The sequence below is a fragment of the Camarhynchus parvulus genome, chromosome 2, assembly GCF_901933205.1.
Source record: "Camarhynchus parvulus chromosome 2, STF_HiC, whole genome shotgun sequence".
Lineage (NCBI taxonomy): Eukaryota > Metazoa > Chordata > Aves > Passeriformes > Thraupidae > Camarhynchus > Camarhynchus parvulus.
The window spans coordinates 36,932,784-36,947,979 of record NC_044572.1 but is presented as its reverse complement, the minus strand read 5'-3'; the positions used below and the strand labels follow the sequence as shown (position 1 = coordinate 36,947,979).

At 35.8% G+C, this 15,196-nt stretch overlaps 1 protein-coding gene across 1 annotated transcript in view; it reads right to left on the bottom strand.

The window, feature by feature from the left end:
• KCNH8 (potassium voltage-gated channel subfamily H member 8) overlaps nucleotides 1–15,196 on the bottom strand; it is a 176,421-nt gene that overhangs the window by 93,465 nt on the left and 67,760 nt on the right. Inside the window, exon 3 of the mRNA XM_030943733.1 lies at nucleotides 11,906–12,037. Coding sequence (XP_030799593.1) covers nucleotides 11,906–12,037 — 132 coding nt within the window. The remainder of the gene's footprint in view (nucleotides 1–11,905; nucleotides 12,038–15,196) is intronic.

Here is a 15,196-nt window from a genome sequence, read left to right as displayed (position 1 = left end):
TATTTTCTGTAACTTCCCTCTTTTCTTGTCATACTCAGTTCACAGCTCACTATTCTGGAAGAGACAGCTCATTTTTCATAAACTTCCATCTGTTTCTCTCTGGTTCTTCGAAAATTTGGGTACCTGACAGACTGATTTTTTTATTTTTTCCATGGCTGATCTTAGAAAAAAAGATCCAAGAATACAATCAAGCATAAGCAGAAAGTCACTTTAATACAACTGGCTTATTTTTGCCCCATGCTTAAAATCAAAAGGACCTTTTCATCTCTCCAAATGCAATGAGAAATATTGTTCTAGAAAAATCCCAAATTTAGGGGTCTATTTCCTGGTGCTTCTACACACCCCTTCCTGTGTAATGGTAATCCCCTCCCCAAGACAGCTCCTAAAAAGGATGCTTGCAATTTAGTCCTATCTCCCCTCTATCAGAAAAGTGGTAATATATTTTTAAACTCTTACTGCTGTCCTTCTGGTTGTTCTTTCAAATGAACATAGGTATGGTACCACATACAATTGGTATGACAATTACAAAATATTTTCTAAGAAGAGAAAATAACAGAACACCTCTTTTCTAAGCTTAACATTAGCCTCCTAACAGTCTTCTTACAATCTTGTGAAGGAGGTTGCAGTAAAAGAAAGCACATCCAGGCACAAATGTCTTTGTAACTCTTGCTTTTCTTGTGTTCTTATAAGAACATGAGGCTTCAATCATCCATTTGAGGTTAATGGAAAGAAGAGGCATAACTCTTTTCTTATCCCCTTGGAAAAAAACCAAAAGATCCACTTCTTAGGTGTAAATCAGAAATATAAACCCTGACAACTTCTGACAAGCTTTCATAGGTATATGCTGCCCTAGCAATGCAGGAGAACTGGAAAGTCAGCTTAACTGACTAAATTGGCACCAAATGTATATCTTCTCTCCTTCTAAGCAGTTCATTGAATCCTAGAATAATTTAGATGGTAAAGACCCTTAGGATCATCAATTTGCAATCACTAATTGTGACCTCCACCACTAAACCATGTCCCCAAGTGGAACTCTGATGCATCTTTCAAATACTTACAGGTGTGGTGACTCAACCACTTCCCTAGGCAGCTTGTTCCAAGCTTGATAACACTTTTGGTGAAGAATTATTTCCTAAAATCAGAATAGTCCCAGCACAGCATTAGATAGACTCCAGAATTCTTTATGATTTATAATGATCTCATTCTCCAGGTAAAGTCTGAAACATTTATAGAATCATAGAATCATGGAATGGTTTGGGTTGGAAGAGACGTTAAAGATTACCTAGTTCCAACATTCCTGCCATGGGCAGGGACACCCCCTGCTAGACTCAGTTGCTCAAAGCCCCATCAGCCTGACCTTGGACACTTGCAGGAATGGAGCATTCACCACTTCTCTGTTCCAGTTCTCAGCTGTTCCAGTGCCTCCCCACTCTCTTAGTGAAGACTGAGTAACCCTGATATGACCCAGAAGCACTATGCTCACTCCATAGCAGACAACCTGTGGCATGAGACAGACCATGAAATGCATTTTTTTCCAAATACCAAAATGAACTAACCTGCTCTGGCCAGAAAGTTTGCACTTTATTTACAAAAATCTCGGCCTTGGTAATTTTTCCTCATTCTTCAGAGCATTTGTTTGAATAATTTCATAATAACTGCTCTCACTTTTCTCATTTGTGCATTAATTAAAACCACTACCTACAGTTCCCTCTGGTGTGATACATACCAAACATACTCTTGTATGGAAACATCGTCCAGTCTGATCATGGGTCATTACCCATGATTTTGTACTGAAAATTTTCAATACAAGTGTGCATGGACAAAAAATAGAAAATTAAGATCTAGCATTTCATTCATGTGATGCCGGAAAATGCAAGAGATTTGCCCACGTTTACCTAAAACATAGAGAATGAATAAAAGAAACCTGCACCTCTCAAATTTAACCAGAACACAATATCCTGGCAGAATGTGAATGAAGTAGAGGGATGATGTAAAGTAGCCTGGGATTGTAGTTATGGAAAGACATGCACAAATGAGCAACTTTACTCAGAGATGGTATTTCTACCAACAACCAGTGTGACAGGCTTATCCTAAAGGCTGTGAATCTGCAGACCTGCATCTCTAAGCAGTATTTCTGCAATATGGTGTCCAAGGAAAGACAAATTCACCACTAGGGACAGGACTGTGACTCTTTGCTGCTTTTTTCTATTTTCGCAGGAATTTTAGCTCCATGCTCAAAATTAAATTCCAGCCCCAACTATTTGATTGCCACCACTGTCCTGTTTGCTTGGCAGGTAGGGTTGCTAGGCTTAGGGTAAGATTGATTCAGGCACACTGACTGTCCTCTTCAAAGAGTGTAAATGTGACCATCTGAAGTCATGGTGTGCAACCCTGACTGGACAAAAGTGGGAAAGTTAGTATAGACATAGATCTCTTTAAATACTTTGCACAAAGAGTCCTGAAGAAAAACAGTGAGTTCCAGATTTACACAAACTCTATAGTAGGTGTTCTCTGTGAAAATTCTAAATTTTAGGTTTCTTTAGCAGTGTGGTGTACACCTTTATAAATATATTCCATAAAATAAGTGAGAATGGTTCATTTTAGCTATTTTGAGAGCTAAGCCGGGAGTATGAGGAATAAGTTTTTATTTTACTAGCATTTTACTCAAAGGACTAGGTAAATTGGCATAGTAGATAAGAACTTGTCATTTATTTCATTGTTTACAAAATTGAAGTCAATAATGAGATGAAACAGCAAGTAATGCCAACTCCTACCTAAGAAAATTTATTATAGAAATAGCATCATTTTGAGTGTGTAAACTAGATTTGAACAATAACACCAACAACAGAGTAGAACAGGACAAATGGACTCCATTGCCAAAAGGTATCCAGATACAGACAGACTTGAAGAAATCCATGATGCTGCTCCATGCTGCATCCATGCTGCTCACTGGAAGGAGCACTATGAAAATGCATAGTAACCAGGTTAATGCTGTGATTTTTAATACTGGTTGGTCCCTTCCCTGCTCAAGACACAGTGGTATATCGTCATACCTGTGTTATCTCTCCCGCTGCTCTATTCTGAAATCAGGCAGGGAAATAAACCTCCCCCACTACCTTTCCTGTGTATATCTTTATGCTGTCACAACCACAAAGCCCAGTCACGCAGAGAGATGTTTTTATCTGGAATATCTTACAAGTACTGAATTGTTCCCTTTTGAACCTGGGTTCAGTGAATGATTTGTTAAAGAATTTGTCCATCATTTATTCATCTTACAACTCTATTTATAAAAGGCTTCCTGTAAGAAGTGCAATAAAGTTCTTTTTGTCCTTTTAACACATGTCTTGGGAAACGCTCATCACTTGCATCATAAGGTAAGGAATACCACAACAGAAAGTGTCATCTTTGAAAAGGCCCCCACAAATAAGCCATGTGCAATAAAATATATATAATAATGTCTGCAGGAAACACAATGGTTTAAAACATATCCAGTATGATTGACACAAAACACGTTTCATAGGCAGTCCTCAAGAAAAGCAAACCACCAAAGGAAATTCTGAAGGACACAACTGGTGTAAAGCAACTTTGAATGAAAACGAAAAAAACCTCTAAAACCAGATTATATGGAAAGCTGGTTTAATTTTTTTCTAGTCTTTTAAAAAATCTAGAAAAAATTTCAGTGATTATTCAGGGCACAGCACACCAGCAGTTGCCAATAAACAGAAAACTGATGAAAGCCTTCTTTGGTGTTAATGACAGAATAAAAGCACTACCATGGGCAAGAGGCTGCAGGAGTTCTGTTGGTTGCATGAAACATTCTCACTGTCAACAACAACTAACAATTCACAAAACTCTCCACTGTATGATGTATCCAGGCTAGCCTGTAGCTGCTTTTTAATTCTGTTAACTGATTAATTGATTCAATAAGAAGATGTACTTAACACACATACCAGCTATACCCTGTAAACATTATTACAGAACATTTTTTAAAGGGGCAATTTTTACACAGAACCAACAGTATGATTATCATAATTTTAGTATTATGCCTTCAGAGCAAATTCACTTTGAACAGAAAAAGAAGCAATTTTATACATTACTATTAATGTTTTTATGAATTAGGAAGACTTTCAAACAGCTTATGGGATAAAAATCCTTAATCACATTTTGGTCTGCTGATTCTTCCACTATGAAGAAAAAAAGGTCTGAGGAAAGAGACACACAAAGCCAAAAGAAAGGTTCTTTCTCCTCTTCCATTTTAGTGATTGATGGTAGTATACAATTAAGTAAATAAACAAATTTTCCTTTTTAGATGCCTGTATTTGGGTCTATCTTATAAAAATCATAAAAAGAATTAGGAAAAAAATTCCAAAAGACGTAACTTTCTTTAACTGATTCCAATAGGCTGAATTTCAGCAGAAGAAGTCTGAAAGTGAATTACTTTAAACTATTTTCTCATTTATTAATACTGCTGCCAGAAGTTACAGAACTTTTGTAATGAAGTAAAATATTCCAGCTCAAAAATAATTCTGTAAAAATAGTTTATTTGCCAGTTTCTACTGTTACTACTCTATGATTGTCTCACAAATTGTCATTTTTTATCATCAAATTTGAGACATGTCTATTGATTCAACTGAAGTGAGTGGTCATATATTGCTTTTACAGATAAAATGTAGCATTGAATTTACAGCTGGGTCACCACTCCCAGCTGTTTTTAGTGACTGTTTTTTCCAGGAATAGTTTGCATTTCCCCCAGAAAATTCCCACAAAGCTCATGAGACAATGATATGCTCACATATCATTATGAACAAAAATGTAACTGGAATAATAGAATATTTGAAATATTTTTCAAGAACCCCTAGAACTGAAATAATGCCAACTATTTAAGTCATCAAGAAACTTTTCCTTCTCTTCAGCAAGTGTTAATATCTCTTCCTCTGCAAGTGTGTAGTATTTAAAGACACAATATCATGGAACCTGAGGATTTTCTCTTTTCCTTTAATTCCATAAAATTTAATAATGTATTTTATCTATTGATATTTTTCCTCCTTTTTTATATTCAGGAAAAGGTTATCATAATTTCAAAGTCATTAATTGCAGAAATAAGAAAAAAAAATTGCAGATGATGGTGTTAAAGTACACCTTGCTTACTTAAGTGAAAATAGTAACATGTACCTGAAAAATTTCCATCTTGTAATGAAAACATATCTTTTGGAAATGAAGACTTGTATTCTTAATAGATTTATGTAAGATATAGAACCAGATAAATCCCCCATAAAAATGTTTAGTGATCCATGGAACTTGCCCTGAGTTAAAACAGCAGGGGGAGGGGGAATAGATTTTTTAAAAAATAGTTTTTAAACTTAAGAAATATGTAAATTCAAAATCTTATGATGTCTGTGTATATGTTCCATGTGGCCATATAAAGACCCAGAAAGTTTCTCTGATTATCCCTCAAGGAATGATATGCTCAGCCTCTGACAGTGACAGGCCCTAAGCCCAGCCTGTTTTACAATTTTAAGTACAGAATTTAGGAGGGATAGTTGTAAATCCATCTGTTCTACAGCTATGCAAAACTCAGTTGCAAGAGATCTTACCTGCTGTGTCTGTACAGAACCTCAGAATTGCTCTGAGGAGCTGCAGCATGAACTACATGCCCTATAACTCCAATTACAGTTAAATTTTGCAAATGGCCCAAGGCCTTCTAAATGTGTTTCTGAACACAAAGTACACATGAAATATGCATTCTAGTCCTCATGGTTCCTTAATAAAGTGCAAGATACCAGGCTGTGTCTAGGCCAGTAAAAATCTTTAAAGATCTTTCTCCCTTTTCAGATTTTCGTTTTTCCCACAGAAATAAGAAAGGTTGTAGATTATACAGGAAGGTTGTAAACTGTCTGACTCATTTAAAAATCACCTACCACACACACACTGCTCTGAAAAGTGCTTCAGCAACATGTGTACTGAAGATATTCCCTGTTTCTTCCACGCTTTCTCTTGTCTGTCTTACATGGCTGAGTTTTCAAACTTTAAAAGGAGTGTCTGAAGATACTTTTCAACAATCTGTCAGCAAAATGAAAAACAAAACAAAACAGAAACCCAAACAAACAACTTCTCCCTTCTCCCCCACCTTGATAACCTTGTTTTCTAAGGAAAATCTGGAAGCAATGACGTAAATTTATCTAGGAACTGCTGAACTTTTTGGTTGCTAATGTATATATTCTCTCAACCTTCCAGAATACCCCAGAATAGTCTGCTGCTCTGCATTTGCTCAAGAATCAGACTTTGCTTGTCTTTTTTCTCATTTTCATTCTACACATATCACAAAAGACACTTTTCCCTCAGCTCCAGAACATGCCCCGTGTCTCTCTGGGAGCTGCTGGAATGGAGCTGCCACTTGCATTTAACACTCGGTGCAAGGCTAAAGCAAGAGCTACAAAGATTGATATGTCTCTAAAGGTTCAAGGCTCACATAAAACTTATTTGCTTGGATAAGAAGGAGAAAAGGTGAGAGGGAGAGCACCTACGTGCTCACAAATGCCAAAAGGAACAGGGAGAGAAAGGCAGCTCTCTTTTTGCCCCCTAATTATTTAAACTATAGTCCACAGACCAGGAGGAAAGGAGTTTTTCTTTAATGATGGCAGAAGAGATTCAGACCCTTCTTACTTTGTTGGTGAGCCAGGAGCAAAGACATTCTAGGGGGGATGTAACTGAGTCATTGCAGAATAAAGGTTTCCTCAATATGTTCTTCCTTTGGGGCAGTGGGAATATGGGGGCAAAACTCTGCTTCTATCCCATCTCCTCCCTTGATTGAACTGCATGGTGCTTGTGCATCCCGAAACAATTTTAACTGCTTTGGTTATTGCAAGTCTAGGTGACTGTATGGTTATGTTTCCCATCCCAACATACTGCCTCCTGACAGGTATAAGAAGCTTTAAAATGAAAAATTGTCTCCTGAATATTCACTGCAGTAGCTTGAGCAATCATGAAGTAGCTGAGACAGTAATTAAGCAGAATAAATCAAAGTGCACATTGCAGAATTTCTTACAAGAGACCGGTACTGCTCCAAATAGACATTTTCAACATAAAAAATCTGGAATGTAAAATGTTTGGCACATGGTATTTCACTTCTGGCACACTGAAAAGAACAACTCCTCCCTCAAACAAATGATGCATAATCAAAATAAATCTGTCTCCTCAGAAATTCATATGGACCTAAGGATTACTAAGAAGCCAGAAAAAGCCAGACAGTTGAACCATAACATGCAGCTTAGTTTAATCTGTTGTGGCAGAAGGTGTAGTCCAACTTTTAATTCATATTATTTCAAGAGTGAAGGCATCTTTACTAACAGGCAGACCAATCTAAAACACAAAATTCTGTGTAAGAAAAGCCTTTTTTTTTTTTAATGCATTGTGAAGAGTCAAACACTGGAACAGTCTGCCCAGATAAGTTGTGGAGTTTCCATCCTTCATGCTTTGGGCACATATCTGTGTGTGTTGCTGAGTAATCCATTCAATCTGACCCTGCTTTGAGAAGGGCACATTGGACCAGATAATCTCCAGACATTCCCACCTCAAATATTGTGTGATTCTGTGGTTACTATATATTATACACATTTTTATAATAATTCCGGAATAAAGTTGAGAAAATCCATCCTAAAGTAATTGCTTTCAAACAAAGAGTTCAAAATTTTCATAATACAAAAACAACAACAAAAAAAAAGCAAATAGATTACCAATATCTTTGTGAAATGAGTCAAATTAATCAGAGGAATTTTAGCACTGACTATAGCAGTGGAACCCTGCATCTATGTAATCTAAATTATTCCACATTACATACAGATTAGAGGTCTAAAAATAATCACAGAATAATTTAATTTCTTATTTTCCTACCTGGATTCCTGTATTTCCACTAAATTCCTGCATATGTTCTAGTGTCATATGCAGAAATGAAGCACTGACCAAGCTATGCCTCGCTAGAGTCCAGATTTGGAGAACAGAATTTTCAGTTTAATCACTTTTCCTCCTAAAGGACAGTGGAACGTCAAACCAAAAAGTAGTTCATTGTAAATTAGGATGTTAAAATAAAACTCCCGTAAATCCACTTAAGAAACAGTTTATTTAAAAAAAAACAACAAACAAGCAAATAAGCCTTTTCCTGTATATTGAAAAGACCATCAGTTTGCTTAAAGTGCACAATTTTAGGAAAAAAAGGTGGCAAGTTGCTTTTCAACAGCAAAATGGTTACAGATATTGTTAAGCAGCTGGAAAGCAGAGCATATTTCTACAGGAAACTTACAGGTAGGGCAAACATGTATTGTTGAAGGCAAATTAGCAATACTGAAAACCTGAAGTCTTTAAGGATATTGTCAAATTGACTTAAAAACCAAACCCAAACCAAACCAAAGAAGTGTGAAAGTTGCTGACTTTCACAGGAGTTCTTAAAGACTGTCAGACTTCTCAAGCATGTTTTTTTTCCATTTTTCTTATGTGAAAGTCTTAGAACAAAGTCTGCTTCTCCCATTGGTTGACAGAGCTCTTTTCACTGGAAGCGTTTATAGAGAGAAGAAAACCAGGAAAAAAACCCTGTTAAATTTGTATTTAGAATGACACATTCAAAAGAAAAGGTCACAGATGACATTTGACATTTGGGCTGGGTAAAAGAAAATAAGGCAAAAAAGTGGACTTTTGCAAGGCACACTGGCACAAAGGAGCAACTGAAGTTGTGTGAACAGACGAGATAAAATTGATAAGAAAATGTCTGCAGAAAATCAGACAGCACTGGCTCCTGAGATTTGCAAAAGTAAATACACAATGCACAAGAAGAAAGAGGCCATAAAATCAGAAGATAAAGTTCAGGAAGATGTCATTGTAAAAGCACAAGGAGAACAAGATTTTACAAAAGAAACAGGTGATATCAAAAGTAGGAAAGACCTGAGGAAGTTGGAGTCTGGAGAAGGCTTTTGGAGGCACAACCAGTGAAAGTGTGCTACCACAAAGTGCTGGTGGGATGTCAAAGGGGCAGATTTAAGAGAAAAGGAACATGAAAGAATTTTGTTAAATAAGTTTTCTAAGGAGTTTAGAAATTAAAGTGAGATGGAATATAACTATTAATGATCCATAAAATTATAAAAGTCAGTTCTGAGCAGAAAACAGAAGAGAGCAACTGAAACAAAAACATTGCTAAAGGGGCCTTGCATGGGCAGGATAGTTTCACACTGAGAATGTTTTTGTCTAGGTTCTCCTTCCATGCACAGTCTAATCTCAAGAGATATGCTAAAAAGGCAATAGAAAACTGTGCATGATGGCAATTACCTTGTAGCAATAGTTCAGTTTCAACAAGTTTAAAAATTATTTGATTTTTGAAAGGAAAAATTCAGTAATCTTTGAAAAAGTAAATCAATCTGTAAGCATTAAAAAGGTTTTTTCATACATCCAAAAAAAAAAAAAAAAAAGCAACAAACTCAAGCTTTTGTTAATCCAAGGTGCATCGTACATTCCTGATAGTAACTGTGGTCTAAGTAAAGAAGCACCAATTACTTCTAGAAGTTAAACATTCTGAAATTTCAGGTACTGAATGAATTGCACAGATTGTACTGGGAATTATTTTTTGAAAATAATGAGATGATATTCACCACTGGAGGATTAGTAAATCACTCTGCAGAGGAAGAAGTTTAATGTTATTTGAAAAGACCTGGTGTACCTCTACATTTATTTTTATGTAGTCAGGTGGATATACACAACATTAAAATGTTGAACTTAAAAAGAAAATTTGAATAAATGGTTAAATTCTGTTTGTTTTCTCACTCTAGTTAATAAAATGCAATAATTGCCAAGGCTCCACACTAAGTGCTACCTTTTCCTTCCACGATGCTAATAACAGAAAATGACTGTCATGGTTTTAAAATTATTATGAAGTGACAGAACAACCAAGTTTCAGGATGATACTCCAAAGAATACGTCATGGAAGAAAGCCAAGGGTCCATATTCATTCTTGTGGAATTGAATGGGCATTTCCCGGCGTGATGTAGCCCTGCACAAGTGCATTTCTGTGTCAGCACTTAGCAGAGTTGTATTAATTTGTAAACATGCTACAGGAAACAGGAGTTAAAATCTGCTTAGATTTATAATGTGATATGAAACCACGTCAAAGACCATCTTAATCCATCCTAAAATAAGCACGCTACAAAATGTTCATCAGATAAACAATAGCTGTCATTTTGCAAGTAATCAGCAACATACCTATTTCAAGTCATCCCTGGCATACTTGATGTGATTTCTCACTGAGTCTATCCCAAAAATTTGCATCACTTGTAAGTAAATCATTAGCCTTTAGAGCACAGATGTTCTTACAATCTCTCTCCTACATAGCTCCATGTATCAGGTTTTAAGAAATTACTTTCCTAAAACTTTTATAAGAGTAAGGTTTTCTGAGGCTTAAGGAGAAACAAGATGATAAAATATTTTTCATACTTTTATTTTTCTACTTCAAGAGATAGCAATTGGTTGAAATTGAATGTAAGGAAAAGCAGTAAAATGTACTCGTGTACTACTTCAAAACCATTTTTCAGTCTTCCAGCTTTGAAACTTTCAAATATATTCATTGCAAAAAGTGTAGGATGAAAAATTCCTCCCCCAGAAAACCTTCTAATACTCAGAGCGTGAAAATATTTGTCCAAACATACACAAGAGGCAGACATCAAAAGCATAAGTATTAATCAGCGCAAGAACGCATAATATTTTACAGTTTAAAGTACTAAAATTTCATAAAAGAATACTGAATCACACACCTCTGTAACTGAAATATAACTTTTTTGTTGATAAATGAACATTTAAAACCTAAAAAAGTTTAATAATAATTGTTCCCCTACTTTAGGAATCCACGAGGAGTAAATGTGTTCTAAGGGCCATAGCTATGTAGTTTTTGAGATGCAGAGATCAATGGCTATCGTGGGGTGAAAAACCTAAATAGGTCCCAGAGTAGTACCAGGTTGGAAAACTCAACACCAATGGTGTTTTAAAGAATTCTGAGACACACTCTTGGTGTCTACAGAGAAACTCTTTCTAAGCAGTACCTTAGAGGCTGAAAAATTACAAAACTAAAGAATTGGTCCATTATACCTTTACAAAATGCAAATCTGGAATAAGTTCACTGCCTTTGATGCACAACTCACTGCTCACTGCATAGCCGTCATTCCCCTACACTGACTTTGTGTCAGCAAAATTTAGTGACTCTTAATTATACTATACAGTCAAAGTTATTTTATGGCAGTTGTGAGCCATTACCATAAGACAGTTTTCCAAATTCATGGAACAGAATCTTTGCAGTGTTTCCTTTCAGAAGCAAACAAAAGAGAGAAATTATTTCTTATATTATTGGAAAACTCTGATGATATAATAAGTCTTATAACTTAAAGTGTAATGAAAATGAGATGACACAAGAAAATATATGCTTACCAATAGGCAAAATAATTTCTAAAGCTGTTTTAAATTCTGCTTATTGAAAAACATGAAAAAAGACATTCATTTGCTCTCAGCCATGCTGAAATCAAATTCATAGATGGAACTTTTGTAAAGATCCAAAGCTTCTCCAAAATACCAAAATATACTTCTGTAAATCCAGAAAGTAAATACATTAAATCATGGTACATAAAAGCAATTTTAATTTTTAGGAAAAAATACTCTGTCTCCTAAATTCTATGCTTACAGAACCTGCAGCAGTATGTAAATAATAAAAAACCCAAACAGATTATTTATCATTCCATGACATATATAAATTTCTTCTTTGGAAAAAACTAGGAGGTCTTTATATTGAATAGTGTACATGTGAGAGGTTGCTCATGCAGGTGTAATTCTTAAAAACATACAAATGTTGGTTCTTATCAATTTTTTTGCAATTCTCACAAACCTTCCTTTTTGTCTTCTGCGGCAATCTTCACTTTTGTGTCTGTTATGTCTTTGAAGGAGGCCAGAAAGAGTACCACATCTCCTTTTTCATTTTTTATAGGAACAATATCCAGTAAGCACCAGAATGAAGACCCTGCAAGGATAAAGAATGAATTTAATTCAAACAGCTGTCTTTTAGCAGAGAGAGGGGGGAAAAAAAGTGAACTGCTTATTTAGGAGGTCAGTAGTCAGGGAATCACAGATGTTCAGCTCATGTAAATCACTTTGCATCACTGGTTGAAGCTCTGTAATACTGCTTTCTCCAGACACAAGACATTAATTTAAATGCAAAATTTATCTACAGGGATCATTAATAGCGTTTAATGAAGCTGCTTACTCCTCTGAAACCACGCTTTCCTTTGAACTCGCCACTGATGTTGCTTATTTCCTGGAATAGCTTTCACTTTGTTAACTTGGCATCTGAAGCATTCATGTCTGCTATAGAACCATCCTACCTTAATCATCTGACTTGATACTCATTAAAACCTCTTGACAGAAGACCTGCTAGTCAGAGCATCATTTCACTAATTCAAAGATATTTAAATTAATCAGATATCAGACTTAGAATAGAAACAATCTCATTGCACAGTGAAATATATACCACACATAATCTCTAAATTAATATCAGCTTCACTGTCATAATGTTCACCTTTTTAAGAATGAAGGGCAAAACTGAGTTTGACAATATTTTTCATTATTGTCAACTCTTCTCTGTCCACACCCGCTACATAATGATGCAGTTTATAATAAATTCTTACTCTTTGCGAAGATATGTTGTTCAATTCCAATGAAATAATTCATAAATTTTCTATCAGCACAACTTGGAAGAAGAAAATATTTAATGCCAAGATGCAAACATCCTAGATCCCACTCCCATCCATTCTGGGGTAACTCAGCCCAGTACCTAGACTTTTGTCTCTTTCAGGTTTTAGGTTTCAATGCTAACTACTTCCACCCACCATCAGCCCACAAATATTGTTTATAAGACATATAAGTGTTACTAGAGAGTTTAAAATTTATTTTTGTACATCTTTACGCTAGTACGTGTCACAATGTACTATTTTTAGCGTTCATTTACAAACAAAAGTCTACTTAAATTCAGAAAAAGAAACAGGACTGGCTCCCTGGACCACTGCTGTCCCAGCTGACTACTGCCAAATGATCAGCTGAGCTTTGGAGGGCTCCTTGGGCACAGCAAGCAGACTAGCCACTTTCTGCTGTTCTGTCTTCTGAAGTTTTCAGTTTTGAAAAAGAACTGGGCACAGGAAGATCACAGTTAAGTTTTATAATTTAGATTTTCAAGTGGAAGTTCCCTGGCTACCTTTTGAACGCTGTAGATGAGCATGATAGGTGAAAGAGCAGCTTTTCTTTTGAAGGACCACAACACTTAAAGGTAAAAATATTTGCTTCAAAGGAAATTCATCTGGCCCTCTGTGCCCCAATCAAACTTCTCAAGAGTTACACAGGCACCTTTGAGACTAATGTTACTAGTTCAGCAATCTGGCAGCACTTCCACTTAAGTTATTTAAAAAAGGGACATGGAGAAATTGGAACAAGAGAAAGAAAAGCTGGAGGACAGAAAAACCTGCGGAGAGAAGCAGACTTGCTTTGTGTTGGGTTTAAATATTCTTATTTTGAAGACAAAGCAAGGGACGATTCACTTTTAAAAGAAGGTAAAACATGTCAGAATCAGAAGCAAGACATTTCTATTGTTCTTTCCCTTACTTTGATTCTCCATTCTCCTTTTTTTTTTTTTTTTTACAGATTTGACTCTATTAAAAATTCTGGGAAAAACTGCTCAGTAGCATTACTGGCAGAAATGTTTTTGAGCGTCACACTGTCCCAATCTGAAGTGGTCCTTTCAAGAAGAAGAAGCATTAAGAAACTTTACTGCTTAAAAATAGAAACCTAAGTCTTTACAAAATACCATCATAACTTCTAAACTGGCCAAACTCCTACTGGCAAAATTACTTTCTACCCAGCTGCATTCTACCAGTAGTTTCAGTGGGCAAGAAGTCTCTCTCAACTCCTTCTTCTAAGCACCACCAAGAGGGCCAATGGTCTTTTAAGATGTTTCTATCTCCTCCAGAAGTGGAAGTATATCTTGCTCTTTTCAATTGTTACATGTCTTTTCTACACACACACACACACATACATACACATTAGCCATTAAGGCCTGAAAGAAAGTTGCAGGTATCAGGCATTTCAAGAAAACCTAACTCAGTTAGAGTAATATTGTCTGAAATGGTAATTTGTAGGTTTAAGGGAGTTATTACAACTCCCTTAAAGTTATTATAGTTAATCATTAGAGACAAATCTATTTAATAACTAATGGTTTCATGCATTGTCTCTTTTGTATAATCAAAATACAGTTGAATTCTTTAGAGGTTTGTTAGTCACCAGTGTTCACTAGTCACTGAAATTGTCCTACATCCTGTCATCATTTAGTTTCTCTCAATCATATTTTCTTTTGTTTTCTTTTCTCATTCTCTTTCTCTGTACATATATCTGAAAATATTTTGACTAAGCAAAGCAAACATGTATAAAATATGGTGTGTGCCACTAAAGAAAACACGCATCCAATACATGCACAGGCTACTTCTCTCCTGAATCAGGAGTTCCAGGCTAATACCCTGTGTGGTGGGCTGTCAGTTCTGGCTGTATTTACACACTGAATTTTTAGAAGTTCTAAATCTGAGCTGGTGGGTTTGGTGGATTTTTTTTCTGTGTTTTAATTTTATTTGTTTTTTCTGCCTTTTCTCTGAAAGGAGCAAATGAATATGAAGTTGTTTTTAGACTGGGTGAGATGATCTGTTTTAGGTCAGGACTAGGTCAATATAAAGTTGCACTCTGTCAAGAACTGAAGAGCTCTCTCTCTTTCACTATTGAGGAGCATCCTCGGAAAAATAAACTGCAATGCAATCTGTTACATAGCTTTTACTGAAAGCCAGCATCACATAATTCTATAAACCAAAAGCAGAACTTTCTTCACATCAAAAAAAGTAGTGCCCTATTTTGTTACAGTCCTTTTGAATGCACTCGTCTGTGAGACAGAAATTCCTTCTCTGCTTCAGATGATGCATACAAAGGTTTTCCGTATTGTCAAGAGTTGCCTATCAAAGAAATTTCTTTTGGAGGTTTATTTATATACAGACTATTTTTATTGCTTCTAGCCACCACTCTTGGAGAAAGAGCCTAATCTTTCTCTTGCATTATGAAGGGTCAAAATATATTTTAATATCCTCAAGGCTTA